The 20,627-nt window shown below is 41.9% G+C and overlaps 1 protein-coding gene across 1 annotated transcript in view; it reads left to right on the forward strand.

Moving 5' to 3' along the window:
* The window catches only part of LOC128641579 (cytochrome c oxidase subunit 6A, mitochondrial-like), a 63,428-nt gene extending 45,096 nt beyond the window's left edge, over positions 1-18,332 (forward strand). Inside the window, exon 3 of the mRNA XM_053694117.1 lies at positions 18,154-18,332. Within this exon, the coding sequence (XP_053550092.1) occupies positions 18,154-18,249 (96 nt within the window). The 3' untranslated portion in view covers positions 18,250-18,332. The remainder of the gene's footprint in view (positions 1-18,153) is intronic.
* Positions 18,333-20,627: the final 2,295 nt, after the last annotated feature.

The following is a 20,627-nucleotide window of genomic DNA, read 5'->3' on the forward strand; positions in this document are numbered from 1 at the left end:
TCTGGACCCGTAGCAAGGAACCTTGAAGTTCTGACGAGACGCCATCAGATCCATGTCTGGAATGCCCCATAATTGAGTTATTTGGGCAAAGATTTCCGGATGAAATGTCTGACGACTCAGAAAATCCGCTTCCCAATTTTCCACTCCTGGGATGTGGATTGCAGACAAGTGGCAGGAGTGAAGCTCCGCCCATTGAATTACTTTGGTCACTTCTTCCATCGCCAGGGAACTCCTTGTTCCCCCCTGATGGTTGATATATGCAACAGTCGTCATGTTGTCTGATTGAAACCTTATGAATTTAGCCTTTGCTAGTTGAGGCCAAGCCTTGAGAGCATTGAATATCGCTCTCAGTTCCAGAATGTTTATCGGGAGAAGAGATTCTTCCCGAGACCATAGACCCTGAGCCTTCAGGTGTTTCCAGACCGCGCCCCAGCCCACCAGGCTGGCGTCGGTCGTTACAATGACCCACTCTGGTCTTCTGAAGCTCATCCCTTGGGACAGGTTGTCCAGGGTCAGCCACCAACGGAGTGAATCTCTGGTCCTCTGATCTACTTGGATCGTCGGGGACAAATCTGTATAATCCCCATTCCACTGTCTGAGCATGCACAGTTGTAATGGTCTTAGATGAATTCGGGCAAAAGGAACTATGTCCATTGCCGCAACCATCAAACCTATTACTTCCATGCACTGCGCTATGGAAGGAAGAAGAACAGAATGAAGTACTTGACAAGAGCTTAGAAGTTTTGATTTTCTGGCTTCTGTCAGAAAAATCTTCATTTCCAAGGAGTCTATTATTGTTCCCAAGAAGGGAACTCTTGTTGACGGGAATAGAGAACTTTTTTCTACGTTCACTTTCCACCCGTGAGATCTGAGAAAGGCTAGGACAATGTCCGTATGAGCCTTTGCTTGTGGCAGAGACGACGCTTGAATCAGTATGTCGTCCAAGTAGGGTACTACTGCAATGCCCCTTGGCCTTAGCACCGCTAGAAGGGACCCTAGTACCTTTGTGAAAATTCTTGGAGCAGTGGCTAGTCCGAATGGAAGTGCCACAAACTGGTAATGCTTGTCCAGAAAGGCGAATCTTAGGAACCGATGATGTTCCTTGTGGATAGGAATATGTAGATACGCATCCTTTAAATCCACCGTGGTCATGAATTGACCTTCCTGGATGGTAGGAAGAATTGTCCGAATGGTTTCCATCTTGAACGATGGGACCTTGAGAAATTTGTTTAGGATCTTGAGATCCAAAATTGGCCTGAATGTTCCCTCTTTTTTGGGAACTATGAACAGATTGGAGTAAAACCCCATCCCTTGTTCTCCTAATGGAACAGGATGAATCACTCCCATTTTTAACAGGTCTTCTACACAATGTAAGAATGCCTATCTTTTTATTTGGTCTGAAGACAATTGAGACCTGTGGAACCTTCCCCTTGGGGGTAGTTCCTTGAATTCCAGGAGATAACCTTGAGAAACTATTTCTAGCGCCCAAGGATCCTGAACATCTCTTGCCCAAGCCTGAGCGAAGAGAGAGAGTCTGCCCCCCACCAGATCCGGTCCCGGATCGGGGGCCAGCATCTCATGCTGTCTTGGTAGCGGTAGCAGGCTTCTTGGCCTGCTTACCTTTGTTCCAGCCTTGCATCGGTCTCCAGGCTGGCTTGGTTTGAGAAGAATTACCCTCTTGCTTAGAGGATGTAGAATTTGAGGTTGGTCCGTTTCTGCGAAAGGGACGAAAATTTGTTTTATTTTTAGCCTTAAAAGACCTATCTTGAGGAAGGGCGTGGCCCTTTCCCCCAGTGATGTCTGAAATAATCTCTTTCAAGTCAGGGCCAAACAGCGTTTTCCCCTTGAAAGGGATGTTAAGCAATCTGTTCTTGGAGGACACATCCGCTGACCAAGACTTCAGCCAAAGCGCTCTGCGCGCCACAATAGCAAAACCTGAATTTTTCGCCGCTAATCTAGCTAATTGCAAAGTGGCGTCTAAGGTAAAAGAGTTAGCCAACTTAAGTGCTTGAACTCTGTCCATAACCTCCTCATATAAGAGGATGCTTGATTGAGCGACTTTTCTAGTTCCTCGAACCAGAAACACGCTGCTGTAGTGACAGGAACAATGCATGAAATTGGTTGTAGAAGGTAACCTTGCTGAACAAACATCTTTTTAAGCAAACCCTCTAATTTTTTATCCATAGGATCTTTGAAAGCACAACTATCTTCTATAGGGATAGTGGTGCGTTTGTTTAGAGTAAAAACCGCCCCCTCGACCTTGGGGACTGTCTGCCATAAGTCCTTCCTGGGGTCTACCATAGGAAATAATTTCTTAAATATAGGGGGAGGGACAAAAGGTATGCCGGGCCTTTCCCATTCTTTATTTACAATGTCCGCCACCCGCTTGGGTATAGGAAAAGCTTCGGGGGGCACCGGGACCTCTAGGAACCTGTCCATCTTACATAATTTCTCTGGAATGACCAAATTGTCACAATCATCCAGAGTAGATAACACCTCCTTAAGCAGAGCGCGGAGATGTTCCAATTTAAATTTAAATGTAATAACGTCAGGTTCAGCTTGTTGAGAAATTTTTCCTGAATCTGAAATTTCTCCCTCAGACAAAACCTCCCTAGCCCCTTCAGACTGGTGTAAGGGCATGACAGAACCATTATCATCAGCGTCCTCATGCTCTTCAGTATCTAAAACAGAGCAGTCGCGCTTTCGCTGATAAGTGGGCATTTTGGCTAAAATGTTTTTAATAGAATTATCCATTACAGCCGTTAATTGTTGCATAGTAAGGAGGATTGGCGCACTAGATGCACTAGGGACCTCCTGAGTGGGCAAGACTGGTGTAGACACAGAAGGAGATGATGCAGTACCATGCTTACTCCCCTCACTTAAGGAATCATTTTGGGCAACATTATTATCAGTGGCATCATTGTCCCTACTTTGTTTGTCACATTCATCACATATATTTAAATGGAGAGGAACCTTGGCTTCCGAACATACAGAACATCGTCTATCTGATAGTTCAGACATGTTAATAGGCATAAACTTGATAACAAAGCACAAAAAACGTTTTAAAATAAAACCGTTACTGTCTCTTTAAATTTTAAACTGAACACACTTTTTTACTGAATATACGCAAAAGTATGAAGGAAATGTTCAAAATTCACCAAAATTTCACCACAGTGTCATAAAGCCTTAAAAGTATTGCACACCAAATTTGAAAGCTTTAACTCTTAAAATAACGGAACCGGAGCCGTTTTTACATTTAACCCCTATACAGTCCCTGGTATCTGCTTTGCTGAGACCCAACCAAGCCCAGAGGGGAATACGATACCAAATGACGCCTTCAATAAGCTTTTTCAGTGGATCTGAGCTCCTCACACATGCATCTGCATGCCTTGCTTCTCAAAAACAACTGCGCATTAGTGGCGCGAAAATGAGGCTCTGCCTATGACTAGAAAAGGTCCCCAGTGAAAAAGGTGTCCAATACAGTGCCTGCCGTTTTTTTAACAAAATTCCCAAGATTAAAATAACTCTCCAAAGTTATAAACCATTAAATATGCTTATAAAGTAATCGTTTTGGCCCAGAAAAATGTCTACCAGTCTTTAAAGCCCTTGTGAAGCCCTTTTATTCTTATATTGAAAATTAAGAAAATGGCTTACCGGATCCCATAGGGAAAATGACAGCTTCCAGCATTACCAAGTCTTGTTAGAAATGTGTCATACCTCAAGCAGCCAAAGTCTGCTCACTGTTTCCCCCAACTGAAGTTAATTCCTCTCAACAGTCCTGTGTGGAAACAGCCATCGATTTTAGTAACGGTTGCTAAAATCATTTTCCTCTTACAAACAGAAATCTTCATCTCTTTTCTGTTTCAGAGTAAATAGTACATACCAGCACTATTTTAAAATAACAAACTCTTGATAGAAGAATAAAAACTACATTTAAACACCAAAAAACTCTGAGCCATCTCCGTGGAGATGTTGCCTGTGCAACGGCAAAGAGAATGACTGGGGAAGGCGGAGCCTAGGAGGGATCATGTGACCAGCTTTGCTGGGCTCTTTGCCATTTCCTGTTGGGGAAGAGAATATCCCACAAGTAAGGATGACGCCGTGGACCGGACACACCTATGTTGGAGAAAGAAATACTTTCCAAGAAAGTAATTTAATATCCAGAGAATGCATAGACTCAAAAGGAGGAGCCTGTAAAATCTTAGAAGGAGAAATAGATTTAATAACAGGTTTAATATGATTCAAAGCCTGAACAAAACAGTGAATATCATGAAGTTTAGCAATCTTTCTATGAAATAAGACAGAAAGAGCAGAACTTTGTCCTTTTAAAGTAATTGCAGATAAAACCTTATCCAAACCATTCTGAAGAAACTGTAAAATCCTAGGAATTCTAAAAAAATGCCAAGTATAATTATGTATCACAGTGCTAATAACTGAGTCAGAGAAACCTCTATGACTAAGCACTAAGCGTTCAATTTCCATGCCTTCAAATTTAGAGATTTGAGATCCTGCTGGAAAAACAGCCCTTGAGACAGAAGGTCTGCCCTTAAAGGAAGTGGCCAAGACTGGCAACTGGACATCCTGACAACGTCCGCATACCAAAACCTGAGAGGCCAAGCTGGTGCTATCAGAAAGAAATAAGATTGTTCCATTATAATCTTGGAGATCACCCTTGGAAGAAGAACCAGAGAAAGAAAAATTTAAGCATGTTGGTAAAACCAAGGAACTGCTAAAGCATCCACCATCTCAGGCTGAGGATCCTTGGACCTGGAAAGGTATCTTGGAAGCTTCTTGTTCAGACCCGAGGCCATCAGATCTATTTCTGAAGGACCCCACATCTGTACCAATTGACAAAAACACATCTAAATGGAAAGACCACTCTCCCGGATGTAAAGTCTGACGATTAAGATAATCCGCTTCCCAATTGTCTACTCCTGGGATATGAATTGCAGAAATCTGACAAGAGTTTGATTCCGCCCAAGAAAGTATCATAGATACTTTTTTCATTGCTGAAGAACTGCGAGTCCCCCCTTGATGATTGACATATGCCACTGTAGTGACGTCTGTTTGAAATCGAATGTAAAGTTCTCTCTTCAATAGAGGCCAAGCCTGAAGAGCTCTAAAAATAGCAGAGTTCTAAAATATTGATTGGTAACCTCACCTCCTGAGGTTCCCAAACCCCTTGTGCTGTCAGAGACCCCCAGACAGCTCCCCAACCCGAAAGACTTGCATCTGTTGTGATCACAGTCCAGGAAGGACGAACAGAGCAGGCCCCATGAACAATAAGGTGATGGTTTAACCACCAAGTCAGAGAGTGTTGAATGTTGGGATTTAAGTATATCAACTGTGATATCTGAGAATAATCCCTGCACCATTGGTGCAATATGCAAAGCTATAGAGGCTTCATACGAAAGCGAGCAAAGGGGATCGTACCCGATGCTGCAGTCATGAGAGCTAAAACTTCCATGCACATAGTCACTGAAGGGAATAATAGAGACTGAAGGTCTAGCCAAACTAAAATTGACTTCATTAATCTCTTGTCTGTCAGAGAAAGAATCATAAACACTGAATCCTATCTGGAAACCTAAAAAGGTGACCCTTGTCTAAGGAATCAAGAAACTCTTTTTGTAAATTGATCCTCCAACCATGTCTTTGAAGAAATCACACTAAGGGGCTTATTTATTATTGTGCGAGCGGACATGATCCAATATTGTGGTTCATGTCCGCTGCACAATCGATAAATGCCGACAGCATACTCTCTCTGCATTTATCATTGCACCAGCAGTTCTGGTGAACTGCTGGTGCAATACCACCCCCTGCAGATTCGGTCACTAGCAGAGGGTGTCAATTAACCCGATCGTATTTGATCGGGTTGATTTCTGTCGATTTCTGTCTACCGCCGCCTCAGAGCAGATGGACAGGTTATGGAGCAGTCAGGCTCGCCGGAAACACGGGGCATCAAGCTCCATACAGAGCTTGATAAATATGCCCCTAATTGTTTCGAGTGAGGTTCTGCTAAATGAAAAGATTTAAGCTAGTACCAAAGAGAATCTCAGAAAACGATAGTGGTCTGAATGAATCAAAATGTGAAGATAATCATCCTGTAAGGGGGATATTTATCAAGTCATACAAATACAGCAAATACAGCGGAATTAGTAAGAATGGCTAAAAACAAAGATTTAATATAAATTAAAATGACATAAAATACAGCATCACAAATGAAATGATTAGCATGTTGAAGTAAAAGAACAATGCTTAGACAATTCAAGATCTCATAACTAAACTGTCCAACCAAAAAGTTGAAACAGCAGCAACATCAGCCATATAAATGGCAGGTATCAGAATATAGCCAATATATAAATATGCTTCTCTAAGAAAGGATGCAAACTTCCTATCTAAAGGATCCTTAAAAGAAGAAATATCTTCCATAAGATAGAATTACGTTCGGCAAGAGTAGAAATAGCCCCACCTTAGGGACTTTTACCCAAAACCCCTAAATTAGCCACAGGTAAAGGTTGTCATGTTCTTTGTTCAGAGGAAAATTGCCTGGTATTTCGGGGCTGGACTGACCTTATTTGGCTGGACCAAACTGATATACTACAGTAAAGTTTTCTTCTGTGAAAAGCACACTGGTCTAAAAGAGGCTGCTCCTGGGTGGTACATCGCCATAGAACTAGCTGATGAGCTGTTGTTCGTTCCTGGTAGAGCGCTTTTCTCTTCGTATGCAGGTAAAGCATACAGCTTTTTTTAAACCTAGAAGAAAGGTAAAAAGAAGCACTAAGAGTCCTTACTAAAAATATGAGAGATAGCATCTGTAATAAGAAAAAGTTCAAGAGTAACCTCAGAAGCTTTAAAAAACAGAATTCAAACATGTGCTATTCTTGTTATCAATAGGACTAGATTCCTCAATACTCAAAGAAAACAATACTTCCTTAATAAAGAACGAATATATTCAATAGAAAGGTTGATTTATCAATATCAGTCTCTGAAGTAGGATCCTCTGAGTCAGAGAAAACCACATCAGCAGAAATACTTCAGTATGCTATTGATCATTACAAACTTAATTAGATTTATGAGAAGTTAGGAGAGATCTTTTACTTTAATTTGAAGGCAGAATAGCAGCCTTAGCCTTCTTAATGGCTGTAGCAATATAATCCTTATAGCTACAGGAATATAATGTACATTAGAGTGTGAAGGTTTAACAGTAGATGTATTTGTACTATAGAAACATTATCGGTATGAAATATTATAACATAACAAGTGCCACATATCTGAGCTGAAGAAATAAGATCAGCTAATAAACAATATACACACTTAGCTTTGGTAGAAATTGTGCACAGGCAGCTTAGTTCCTACAGTAACATCAGAAGCAGGATCATTTTTAGACATCTTGCAAAATGTAACAAAAAAAAGAAAAAATAACATTTAAACAAAATATCCAATTTCCTCAAAATAGCAGTTTTAGGATTGGGAAAACATGCTTATGATAAAATACTTATATGAAAATAAAATCAAAAGCAAACATCATAGCCCTCTGTTAACAAATGAGAGCAGAGAGAAAGAGGGAGAAACTTAATATACCACATTTTTGGTGCCAACAATGACGCAAACAAAGGTGACGCAAATGCAGAGAAAAAAAAAATTTTGGAGCCAAAGTTAACAATAAATGACACGACTCGCGTCATAACAGGCGCGACTTTGCGGCAAAAAAATTGCGTCAACAAAGACGCAAGAAATGACATGACTCGTGTCACAACAAATGCAACCTCTGCGACAAAAATCTTTGCCCCAAGATTGACGCAATAAATCGAAACATATTGCGTCATTGCGAGCCAAATATGCCCGGGAAATATTGAAAAAACAAGTTCGAAGTTATAACTAACTGGAACCCCAGGAAAGAAAAAATTACTACATTTCCCCCAAAAACATAATTTCCATGCTGAAACTGTTTGACTGCAAAGGGAAATAAACATAGACTTGACTCATGGCAAATATATGCAATATATATTAAAACTTTAAAATATAAAGTGCCAAACATAGCTGAGATAAATGATATATACTTAACTGAAGACACCCATCCACATATAGCAGACAGCCAAACCAGTACTGAAACATATCAGCAGAGGTAATGGTAGAGGAGTATATAGCAGACAGCTAAATCAGTACTGAAACATATCAGAAGAGGAAATGGTACAAGAATATATAGCAGACAGCTAAACCAGTACTGAAACATATCAGCAGAGGTAATGGTACAAGAGTATATAGCAGACAGCTAAACCAGTACTGAAACCTATCAGCAGAGGTAATGGTACAAGAGTATATAGCAGACAGCTAAACCAGTACTGAAACCTATCAGCAGAGGTAATGGTATAGGAGTATATAGCAGACAGCTAAACCAGTACTGAAACGTATCAGCAGAGGTAATGGTACACGAGTATATAGCAGACAGCTAAACCAGTACTGAAACATATCAGCAGAGGTAATGGTACAAGAGTATATAGCAGACATCTAAACCAGTACTGAAACGTATCAGCAGAGGTAATGGTACAAGAGTATATAGCAGACAGCTAAACCAGTACTGAAACGTATCAGCAGAGGTAATGGTACAAGAGTATATAGCAGACAGCTAAACCAGTACTGAAACGTATCAGCAGAGGTAATGGTACAAGAGTATATAGCAGACAGCTAAACCAGTACTGAAACATATCAGCAGAATTAATGGTACAAGAGTATATAGCAGACAGCTAAACCAGTACTGAAACATATCAGCAGAGGTAATGGTACAAGAGTATATAGCAGACAGCTAAACCAGTACTGAAACCTATCAGCAGAGGTAATGGTACAAGAGTATATAGCAGACAGCTAAACCAGTACTGAAACGTATCAGCAGAGGTAATGGTACACGAGTATATAGCAGACAGCTAAACCAGTACTGAAACATATCAGCAGAGGTAATGGTACAAGAGTATATAGCAGACATCTAAACCAGTACTGAAACGTATCAGCAGAGGTAATGGTACAAGAGTATATAGCAGACAGCTAAACCAGTACTGAAACATATCAGCAGAGGTAATGGTACAAGAGTATATAGCAGACAGCTAAACCAGTACTGAAACGTATCAGCAGAGGTAATGGTACAAGTGTATATAGCAGACAGCTAAACCAGTACTGAAACGTATCAGCAGAGGTAATGGTACAAGAGTATATAGCAGACAGCTAAACCAGTACTGAAACATATCAGCAGAAGTAATGGTACAAGAGTATATAGCAGACAGCTAAACCAGTACTGAAACATATCAGCAGAGGTAATGGTACAAGAGTATATAGCAGACAGCTAAACCAGTACTGAAACCTATCAGCAGAGGTAATGGTACAAGAGTATATAGCAGACAGCTAAACCAGTACTGAAACATATCAGCAGAGGTAATGGTACAAGTGTATATAGCAGACAGCTAAACCAGTACTGAAACGTATCAGCAGAGGTAATGGTACAAGAGTATATAGCAGACAGCTAAACCAGTACTGAAACTTATCAGCAGAGGTAATGGTAGAGGAGTATATTGCAGACATCTAAACCAGTACTGAAACCTATCAGCAAAGGTAATGGTACAAGAGTATATAGCAGACAGCTAAACCAGTACTGAAACCTATCAGCAAAGGTAATGGTACAAGAGTATATAGCAGACAGCTAAACCAGTACTGAAACATATCAGCAGAGGTAATGGTACAAGAGTATATAGCAGACAGCTAAACCAGTACTGAAACATATCAGCAGAGGTAATGGTACAAGAGTATATAACAGACAGCTAAACCAGTACTGAAACGTATCAGCAGAGGTAATTGTACAAGAGTATATAGCAGACAGCTAAACCAGTACTGAAACATATCAGCAGAGGTAATGGTACAAGAGTATATAGCAGACAGCTAAACCAGTACTGAAACATATCAGCAGAGGTAATGGTACAAGAGTATATAGCAGACAACTAAACCAGTACTGAAACGTATCAGCAGAGGTAATGGTACAAGAGTATATAGCAGACAGCTAAACCAGTACTGAAACATATCAGCAGAGGTAATTGTACAAGAGTATATAGCAGACAACTAAAGCAGTACTGAAACATATCAGCAGAGGTAATGGTACAAGAGTATATAGCAGACAGCTAAACCAGTACTGAAACATATCAGCAGAGGTAATTGTACAAGAGTATATAGCAGACAGCTAAACCAGTACTGAAACATATCAGCAGAGGTAATGGTACAAGAGTATATAGCAGACAGCTAAACCAGTACTGAAACCTATCAGCAGAGGTAATACTACAAGAGTATATAGCAGACAGCTAAACCAGTACTGAAACATATCAGCAGAGGTAATGGTACAAGAGTATATAGCAGACAGCTAAACCAGTACTGAAACATATCAGCAGAGGTAATGGTACAAGAGTATATAACAGACAGCTAAACCAGTACTGAAACGTATCAGCAGAGGTAATTGTACAAGAGTATATAGCAGACAGCTAAACCAGTACTGAAACATATCAGCAGAGGTAATGGTACAAGAGTTTATAGTAGACATCTAAACCAGTACTGAAACATATCAGCAGAGGTAATGGTACAAGAGTATATAGCAGACAGCTAAACCAGTACTGAAACTTATCAGCAGAGGTAATGGTACAAGAGTATATAGCAGACAGCTAAACCAGTACTGAAACATATCAGCAGAGGTAATGGTACAAGAGTATATTGCAGACATCTAAACCAGTACTGAAACCTATCAGCAAAGGTAATGGTACAAGAGTATATAGCAGACAGCTAAACCAGTACTGAAACCTATCAGCAAAGGTAATGGTACAAGAGTATATAGCAGACAGCTAAACCAGTACTGAAACATATCAGCAGAGGTAATGGTACAAGAGTATATAACAGACAGCTAAACCAGTACTGAAACGTATCAGCAGAGGTAATTGTACAAGAGTATATAGCAGACAGCTAAACCAGTACTGAAACATATCAGCAGAGGTAATGGTACAAGAGTATATAGCAGACATCTAAACCAGTACTGAAACGTATCAGCAGAGGTAATGGTACAAGAGTATATAGCAGACAGCTAAACCAGTACTGAAACATATCAGCAGAGGTAATGGTACAAGAGTATATAGCAGACAGCTAAACCAGTACTGAAACTTATCAGCAGAGGTAATGGTACAAGAGTATATTGCAGACATCTAAACCAGTACTGAAACCTATCAGCAAAGGTAATGGTACAAGAGTATATAGCAGACAGCTAAACCAGTACTGAAACATATCAGCAGAGGTAATGGTAGAGGAGTATATAGCAGACAGCCAAACCAGTACTGAAACATATCAGCAGAGGTAATGGTACAAGAGTATATAGCAGACAGCTAAACCAGTACTGAAACATATCAGCAGAGGTAATGGTACAAGAGTATATAGCAGACGGCTAAACCAGTACTGAAACATATCAGCAGAGGTAATGGTACAAGAGTATATAGCAGACAGCTAAACCAGTACTGAAACATATCAGCAGAGGTAATGGTAGAGGAGTATATAGCAGACAGCCAAACCAGTACTGAAACGTATCAGCAGAGGTAATGGTACAAGAGTATATAGCAGACAGCTAAACCAGTACTGAAACATATTAGCAGAGGTAATGGTACAAGAGTATATATCAGACAGCTAAACCAGTACTGAAACATATTAGCAGAGGTAATGGTACAAGAGTATATAGCAGACAGCTAAACCAGTACTAAAACGTATCAGCAGAGGTAATGGTACAAGAGTATATAGCAGACAGCTAAACCAGTACTGAAACATATCAGCAGAGGTAATGGTACAAGAGTATATAGCAGACAGCTAAACCAGTACTGAAACATATCAGCAGAGGTAATGGTACAAGAGTATATATCAGACAGCTAAACAAGTACTGAAACATATCAGCAGAGGTAATGGTACAAGAGTACATAGCAGACAGCTAAACCACTACTGAAACGTATCAGCAGAGGTAATGGTACAAGAGTATATAGCAGGCAGCTAAACCAGTACTGAAACGTATCAGCAGAGGTAATGGTACAAGAGTATATAGCAGACAGCTAAACCAGTACTGAAACATATCAGCAGAGGTAATGGTACAAGAGTATATAGCAGACAGCTAAACCAGTACTGAAACATATCAGCAGAGGTAATGGTACAAGAGTATATAGCAGACAGCTAAACCAGTACTGAAACGTATCAGCAGAGGTAATGGTACAAGAGTATATAGCAGACAGCTAAACCAGTACTGAAACGTATCAGCAGAGGTAATGGTACAAGAGTATATAGCAGACAGCTAAACCAGTACTGAAACATATCAGCAGAGGTAATGGTACAAGAGTATATAGCAGACAGCTAAACCAGTACTGAAACATATCAGCAGAGGTAATGGTACAAGCGTATATAGCAGACAGCTAAACCAGTACTGAAACCTATCAGCAGAGGTAATGGTACAAGAGTATATAGCAGACAGCTAAACCAGTACTGAAACATATCAGCAGAGGTAATGGTACAAGAGTATATAGCAGACAGCTAAACCACTACTGAAACATATCAGCAGAGGTAATGGTACAAGAGTATATAGCAGACAGCTAAACCAGTACTGAAACATATCAGCAGAGGTAATGGTACAAGCGTATATAGCAGACAGCTAAACCAGTACTGAAACCTATCAGCAGAGGTAATGGTACAAGAGTATATAGCAGACAGCTAAACCAGTACTGAAACATATCAGCAGAGGTAATGGTACAAGAGTATATAGCAGACAGCTAAACCAGTACTGAAACATATCAGCAGAGGTAATGGTACAAGAGTATATAGCAGACAGCTAAACCAGTACTGAAACATATCAGCAGAGGTAATGGTACAAGCGTATATAGCAGACAGCTAAACCAGTACTGAAACCTATCAGCAGAGGTAATGGTACAAGAGTATATAGCAGACAGCTAAACCAGTACTGAAACATATCAGCAGAGGTAATGGTACAAGAGTATATAGCAGACAGCTAAACCAGTACTGAAACATATCAGCAGAGGTAATGGTAGAGGAGTATATAGCAGACAGCTAAACCAGTACTGAAACGTATCAGCAGAGGTAATGGTACAAGAGTATATAGTAGACAGCTAAACCTGTACTGAAACATATCAGCAGAGGTAATGGTACAAGAGTATATAGCAGACAGCTAAACCAGTACTGAAACATATCAGCAGAGGTAATGGTACAAGAGTATATAACAGACAGCTAAACCAGTACTGAAACTCATCAGCAGAGGTAATGGTACAAGAGTATATAGCAGACAGCTAAACCAGTACTGAAACGTATCAGCAGAGGTAATGGTACAAGAGTATATAGCAGACAGCTAAACCAGTACTGAAACAGATCTGCAGAGGTAATGGTACAAGAGTATATAGCAGACAGCTAAACCAGTACTGAAACATATCAGCAGAGGTAATGGTACAAGAGTATATAGCAGACAGCTAAACCAGTACTGAAACGTATCAGCAGAGGTAATGGTACAAGAGTATATAACAGACAGCTAAACCAGTACTGAAACGTATCAGCAGAGGTAATGGTACAAGAGTATATAGCAGACAGCTAAACCAGTACTGAAACTCATCAGCAGAGGTAATGGTACAGGAGTATATAGCAGACAGCTAAACCAGTACTGAAACGTATCAGCAGAGGTAATGGTATAGGAGTATATAGCAGACAGCTAAACCAGTACTGAAACGTATCAGCAGAGGTAATGGTACAAGAGTATATATCAGACAGCTAAACCAGTACTGAAACGTATCAGCAGAGGTAATGGTACAAGAGTATATAGCAGACAGCTAAACCAGTACTGAAACATATCAGCAGAGGTAATGGTACACGAGTATATAGCAGACAGCTAAACCAGTACTGAAACATATCAGCAGAGGTAATGGTACAAGTGTATATAGCAGACAACTAAACCAGTACTGAAACGTATCAGCAGAGGTAATGGTACAATAGTATATAGCAGACAGCTAAACCAGTACTGAAACATATCAGCAGAGGTAATGGTACAAGAGTATATAGCAGACAGCTAAACCAGTACTGAAACAGATCTGCAGAGGTAATGGTACAAGAGTATATAGCAGACAGCTAAACCAGTACTGAAACATATCAGCAGAGGTAATGGTACAGGAGTATATAGCAGACAGCTAAACCAGTACTGAAACATATCAGCAGAGGTAATGGTACAAGAGTATATAGCAGACAGCTAAACCAGTACTGAAACATATCAGCAGAGGTAATGGTACAAGTGTATATAGCAGACAACTAAACCAGTACTGAAACGTATCAGCAGAGGTAATGGTACAATAGTATATAGCAGACAGCTAAACCAGTACTGAAACATATCAGCAGAGGTAATGGTACAGGAGTATATAGCAGACAGCTAAACCAGTACTGAAACATATCAGCAGAGGTAATGGTACAAGCGTATATAGCAGACAACTAAACCAGTACTGAAACATATCAGCAGAGGTAATGGTACAGGAGTATATAGCAGACAGCTAAACCAGTACTGAAACGTATCAGCAGAGGTAATGGTACAAGAGTATATAGCAGACAGCTAAACCAGTACTGAAACGTATCAGCAGAGGTAATGGTATAGGAGTATAATGTCGCTCTATAAAGGGAGGCAGCAGATGAATCCCCACCACCAAATTTACAGAGAGCCTTAGAACAGATTTCCCATAGGTGAAAACATGACATCAGGCAATACTCCCTCACATCCCTCAGACAAACACTGTACTTTGAGAGGAATTGGGCTTCAAAATGCTTAGAAGCGCCTTTCACAGAAGAAATCAAGCACAACTTTCTTCACCATCCTCCAACAAAGGCAAAGTTTGTAAAACTAAAGGTATGAGTGTGGTGGAAGGTGTATTTATAGGCATTTTGAGGTTTGGGAAACTTTGCCCCCTCCTGGTAGGAATGTATATCCCATATGTCACTAGCTCATGGACTCTTGCCACTTACATGAAAGAAAGACCACAATATGTCACTGTCACATACACAGATATGTCACTGTCACACAAACACAGAAAGACCACAATATCTCACTATTACACATACACAAAGATGTCACTGTCACACAAACACAAAAAGACCACAAGATGTCACTATTACACACACAGAGATGTCACTGTCACACAAAAAGACCACAAGATGTCACTATTACACACACAGAGATGTCACTGTCACACAAACACAAAAAGACCACAAGATGTCACTATTACACATACACAGAGATGTAACTATTACACATGCACAGAGATGTCACTGTCACACAAACACAGAAAGACCACAATATGTCACTATTACACACACAGAGATGTCACTGTCACACAAAAAGACCACAAGATGTCACTATTACACACACAGAGATGTCACTGTCACACAAACACAGAAAGACCACAAGATGTAACTGTCACACAAACACAGACAGACCACAAGATGTCACTATTACACACACAAAGATGTCACTGTCACACAAACACAGACAGACCACAAGATTTCACTATTACACACACAGAGATGTCACTGTCACACAAACATAGAAAGACCACAATATGTCACTATTACACATACACAGAGATGTCACTGTCACAAAAACACAGAAAGACCACAAGATGTCACTCTCACCTATACACAGAGATGTCACTGTCACACAAACACAGAATGACCACAATCTATTTATTGGGTACTTGTAAAGCACAAACTAATCACCCGTGAGGGTCTCAAGGCGCTAAGGGAGGTGAAAAGAGGGGGGGGGGGGGGGATAAGGGAAGACGATTCAGTTGAAGAGCCAGATCTTGAGGTCCTTCCTGAAGTTTGTAAGGGAGGTGGATTGTCTGAGGTGCAGCGGGAGGGTGTTCCATGTCTTTGCTGCCATATAGGAGGAGGATCTTCCTCCAGCTGTTTTCTTGATGAAGGGGATGACTGTGAGTGATTGGTCGGCAGAGCAGAGTTGTCTGGAGGGGGTGTAGAAATGGATGCAGTGGTTGATTTATTCAGGACCGATATTGTGGAGGGCCTTGAATGCATGGGTTAGGAGCTTGAAGGTGATCCTCTTGTTGATAGGGAGCCAGTGCAGGTTCCTTAGGTGTTCGGTGATGTGACTTTGGCGAGGGATGTAGAGGATGAGTCTGGCCGAGGTGTTCTGGATGTGTTGGAGTTGTTTCTGGAGCTTGATGGTGGACCCGGTGTAGAGTGCATTGCTGTAGTCCAGTCGACTACTGACGAAGGGCGTGGGTGACAGATTTTCTGGTTTCGGTAGGGATCCACTTGAAGATTTTTCGCAATAGGTGGAGTATGTGAAAACAAGTCGAAGAGACAGCGTTGACTTGGCGGCCATGGAGAGTGATGAGTCAAGGATGACGCCTAGATTTCATGTGTGGTGTGTTGGAGGGTGTCCGAGGGCTGTTGGCCACCAAGAATCATCCCATGCGGATTTAGTGGGTCCGAGGAGGAGGATTTCGGTCTTGTCAGTGTTGAGTTTGAGACAGTTGTTCATCCAGGTGGCGATTGCTGTCAGTCCTTCGTGGACGTTTTTCTTGGTGGTGGCGGGGTCTCGGGTGAGTGAGATGATTAACTGGGTGTTGTCGGCGTAGGAGACAATGTTGAGGTTGTGTCGGACAATGGCAGCGAGAGGGGCATGTAGATGTTGAAGAGGGTGGGGCTGAGAGAAGAGCCTTGGGGTATGCTGCAGCTGATTGCTGTTGAATTGGAGAAGAAGGGTGGGAGTCTGACTTTCTGGGTTCTGCCGCTGAGGAAAGAGGTGATCCATTCCAGGGCTTTATTGCGGATGCCGGCATTGTGTAGGCGGGTGAGGAGAGTGATGTGGGCTACAGTGTCGAATGCAGCTGATAGGTCTAGGAGGATGACGGCGGCGGTCTCTCCTTGGTCGAGCAGGGCGCGGATGTTGTCTATGGCGGCGAGGAGGGCTGTCTCGGAGCTGTGATTGCTCCTGAAACCGGATTGGCAGGGGTCCAAGATGTGGTCAACAAGTTGTGCATTGATGGCCCTCGATTACTTTGGCTGGAAAGGGGAGTAGAGAGATGGTGCGGTAGTTTTTAGGATCTTTGGGGTCTGCCGTGGGTTTCTTCAGCAGGAGTTTCAGCTCCACATGCTTCCAATCTTCTGGGAAAGTGCCGGTTTTGATGGAGCAGTTGATGGTGCAGCAGAGTTCGTCGGCGAGGGTAAAGCCCGCTTTGTTAAATATGTGGTGCGGGCATGGGTCTGAGGGTGCTCCGGAGTGGATTGATTTCATGATTTTGAGTGTGTCCTCCGTGGTGAGGGGGATCCAGGTAGTCCATGGATGGTGGGTTGGTGGTGAAGGGTGAGTTCTGGAGCTCAAGGTTGTCGTAGATGTTGATGATCTTGCGGTGGAAGTAGGTATCAGTGTTGTTGTAGAGGTCCTGGGAGGGTGGGATGTCGTTGGTGTCGCTGTTGGGTTTGGAGAATTCCTTGATTACTGAACAGCTCCTTGCTGTTGTGGGTGTTGGCGTGGATTCTGTCTAGGATTGCGGTTTTCTTGGTGGTTTTGATGAGGTGGTGGTGGTGGGTGGTGATGACTTCTTTGTAGGCAGATTTGTCCGAGGGGGACTTGCTGGATCTCCATGTTCTCTCCAATCGTCTGCAGTGGCGTTTGGAGTCCTAGAGGGTGGGGGTGAACCAGCTGGCCTTGTTGGTGGGCTGGCGGCTGGATGGTTTCTTGAGGGGGCGAGGGTGTTGGCGCAGTCTGTGATCCAGCGATGTAGGTGACGGGTGGAGGAGTTGGCGTCAGTGGAGGTCACTGGGGGGGACTTGATCAGGGTGGAGTACAGTTGTTCCTGTTTCTGAAATGTCACTATTACACATGCACAGAGATGTCACTGTCACACAAACACAGAAAGACCACAAGATGTCACTCTCACATATACACAGAGATGTCACTGTCACACAAACACAGAACAAAATGTCACTATTACACATACACAGATGTCACTGTCACAATTAAACAGAGGTGTCACTGTAACACATATAGAATATACAGATATCACCAGATAAGGTCTCACACATGTACTTATGTTTTCACAGCCTTTTCCATGGGGTGATGGTAACCATTCGTTTTTCCATAACACTCACGCCAACGCACTGCCCACTGGGTATGAGGATGGAGGGCGAGGACACTAACAGCAAAGCAATTCAATAAAACATATTGGAGTGTCTTCTGCCTCATTTATTTACAGAGAATAAAATGACTTTAATAACACAAAGAGATGTAAGATTATTCTCATTACACTACCGCACATACAGGGCTAAAAAAAACCCATAAAAACCCACTTGTAACTATGGACCTACAGTCTCTGTATCTCATGTGCTGTCAGTGTGTTTTTTGTGTCCCGTGTAGCAGTCTCTGTACCTACAGTCTCTGTATCTATGTCCATAGTTACACGGGACACAAAAAACACATTGACAGCACATGAGATACAGAGACTGTAGGTCCATGGTTACACGGGACACCCTGCCTTATACCCTGCAGTATTCTGTGTATAGGGCAGAATACTGCAGGGTATAAGGGAGGGTACTGCAGTGTATAGGGCAGAATACTGCAGGGTATAAGGGAGGCTACTGCAGTGTATAGGGCAGAATACTGCAGGTTATAAGGCAGAATACCACAGGTTATAAGAGGGTACTGCAGTGTATAGGGCAGAATACTGCAGGTTATAAGGCAGAATACCACAGGTTATAAGAGGGTACTGCAGTGTATAGGGCAGAATACTGCAGGTTATAAGGCAGAATACCACAGGTTATAAGAGGGTACTGCAGTGTATAGGGCAGAATACTGCAGGTTATAAGGCAGAATACCACAGGTTATAAGAGGGTACTGCAGTGTATAGGGCAGAATACTGCAGGGTATAAGGGAGGCTACTGCAGTGTATAGGGCAGAATACTGCAGGTTATAAGGCAGAATACCACAGGTTATAAGAGGGTACTGCAGTGTATAGGGCAGAATACTGCAGGGTATAAGGGAGGGTACTGCAGTGTACACACAGATTTATACACCCTGGCATTACAGAGTCACAGAGTTTCAGGTTACAGAGGGAATTGGTTAAACAGTAAAACAAACATATGAACAATGCATCAAACCTCTAACAATTGTCTATTCACAGGTAAAACAGATTAACATATCAAGTGAATTAACTGGGGAAGAAAGTTTACTCAGACAATCTGATGTTGGGCAGTCTAGTAAACATTATCACACAGGAACACAATCAGTTTACCCAGACAGACTCCTGAGACACAATCAGATCTGCAACGTAAATAAAATACATCTTATTACAGAATATAAGAACAGCCCTTATTAGCTATTAAGTCCTTTATGCCCACTTGGTTTATAGAGTCACAATTGCTCCCACAATTTCCTTTGATAAAGCCTTTATAAAAAGACCAATTAGCAAAAGAAGATGAAAGCCACCATGGTTATAATATAAGGGCTTGGAGGCTTCCATTCGTTTACCATTAACACTTTAAACCTATTTCTGAATACCTACTACGTTATGATTTTCAACCTGAAATAACCACACAGACACATTAGATATGGCGAAAAATGGAAAGGTCACTATTTATTAAATTTTTTGCCAACCAGTGGCAATTTTGTTTGGAGAGCAAAATTTCGCCAATGAACAATTAACATAAACACATCAAAAAATGCCCCAGCATTTTGCATATAACCTGAACTTAGGGTCCCATGTATTGGGATGGTGCCACACACTTCACCCCTGGCAGGGCAAGAAGAGGGAAGGAGAACCTATTTGATGGACCACTGGATCACCACTACAGGTTAGTGTATACCACGGGATCCTCCTACCCCCTCGTGCCCTGCCCACGTGCCGGGCACGAATTTCACAGTCACAAAAAGAGCCTTCTCTTTCAGCCCACTATTCTTTTTGCTCCCTGTGACCTTTCCTTACTTTTTTTATGACTTGGATCATCATTATGATGTCCTTCAGTAGCTGGTTGTTCCCTTCGTCCATCAGGTGTGCACCATCCCTATGGAAGATCTCCTCATGCTTTGCTGCTAACATCGGGTGCTCCAACACTAGCCCGCCTGTTTCCCTTACTGCTTTGGCCGCCACCTTGTTCAACTTTCTTCTAGAGCTATAGCCAGCCTGCCTGGTGTATGAGTTCCTCCAATTTATCCTAGATATGATGTTTGATCATACTATTCTCACTGAAGGCCATGCTATGCTCAACCACTTGACTACTCCTTTGATCCTATCTTCAAGGTCTTTTAACGGGCAGTTTCCTATGTCGTTTCCCCCGAGGTGTATAATTAACACGTCGGGACATCCCCTACCTCTGCCTTGCTACCTGTATTGTTGGCACTAGCTCGTCCCATCGCATTCCTCTCTTTCCTAACCACCTAATGATAGCTTGCTGATGTGTGAACACTAGGTGCCCGCCTTGTGCCGACGCATTTGCTCGTGCTTGAGCCCAATACACATAGGAATGTCCTACGATCCACACCCTTAACGATTTGTCTGTAATAGAAATTGAATAAATGTTAG

Source organism: Bombina bombina, chromosome 11, assembly GCF_027579735.1.
Source record: "Bombina bombina isolate aBomBom1 chromosome 11, aBomBom1.pri, whole genome shotgun sequence".
In the NCBI taxonomy this organism is placed as follows: domain Eukaryota; kingdom Metazoa; phylum Chordata; class Amphibia; order Anura; family Bombinatoridae; genus Bombina; species Bombina bombina.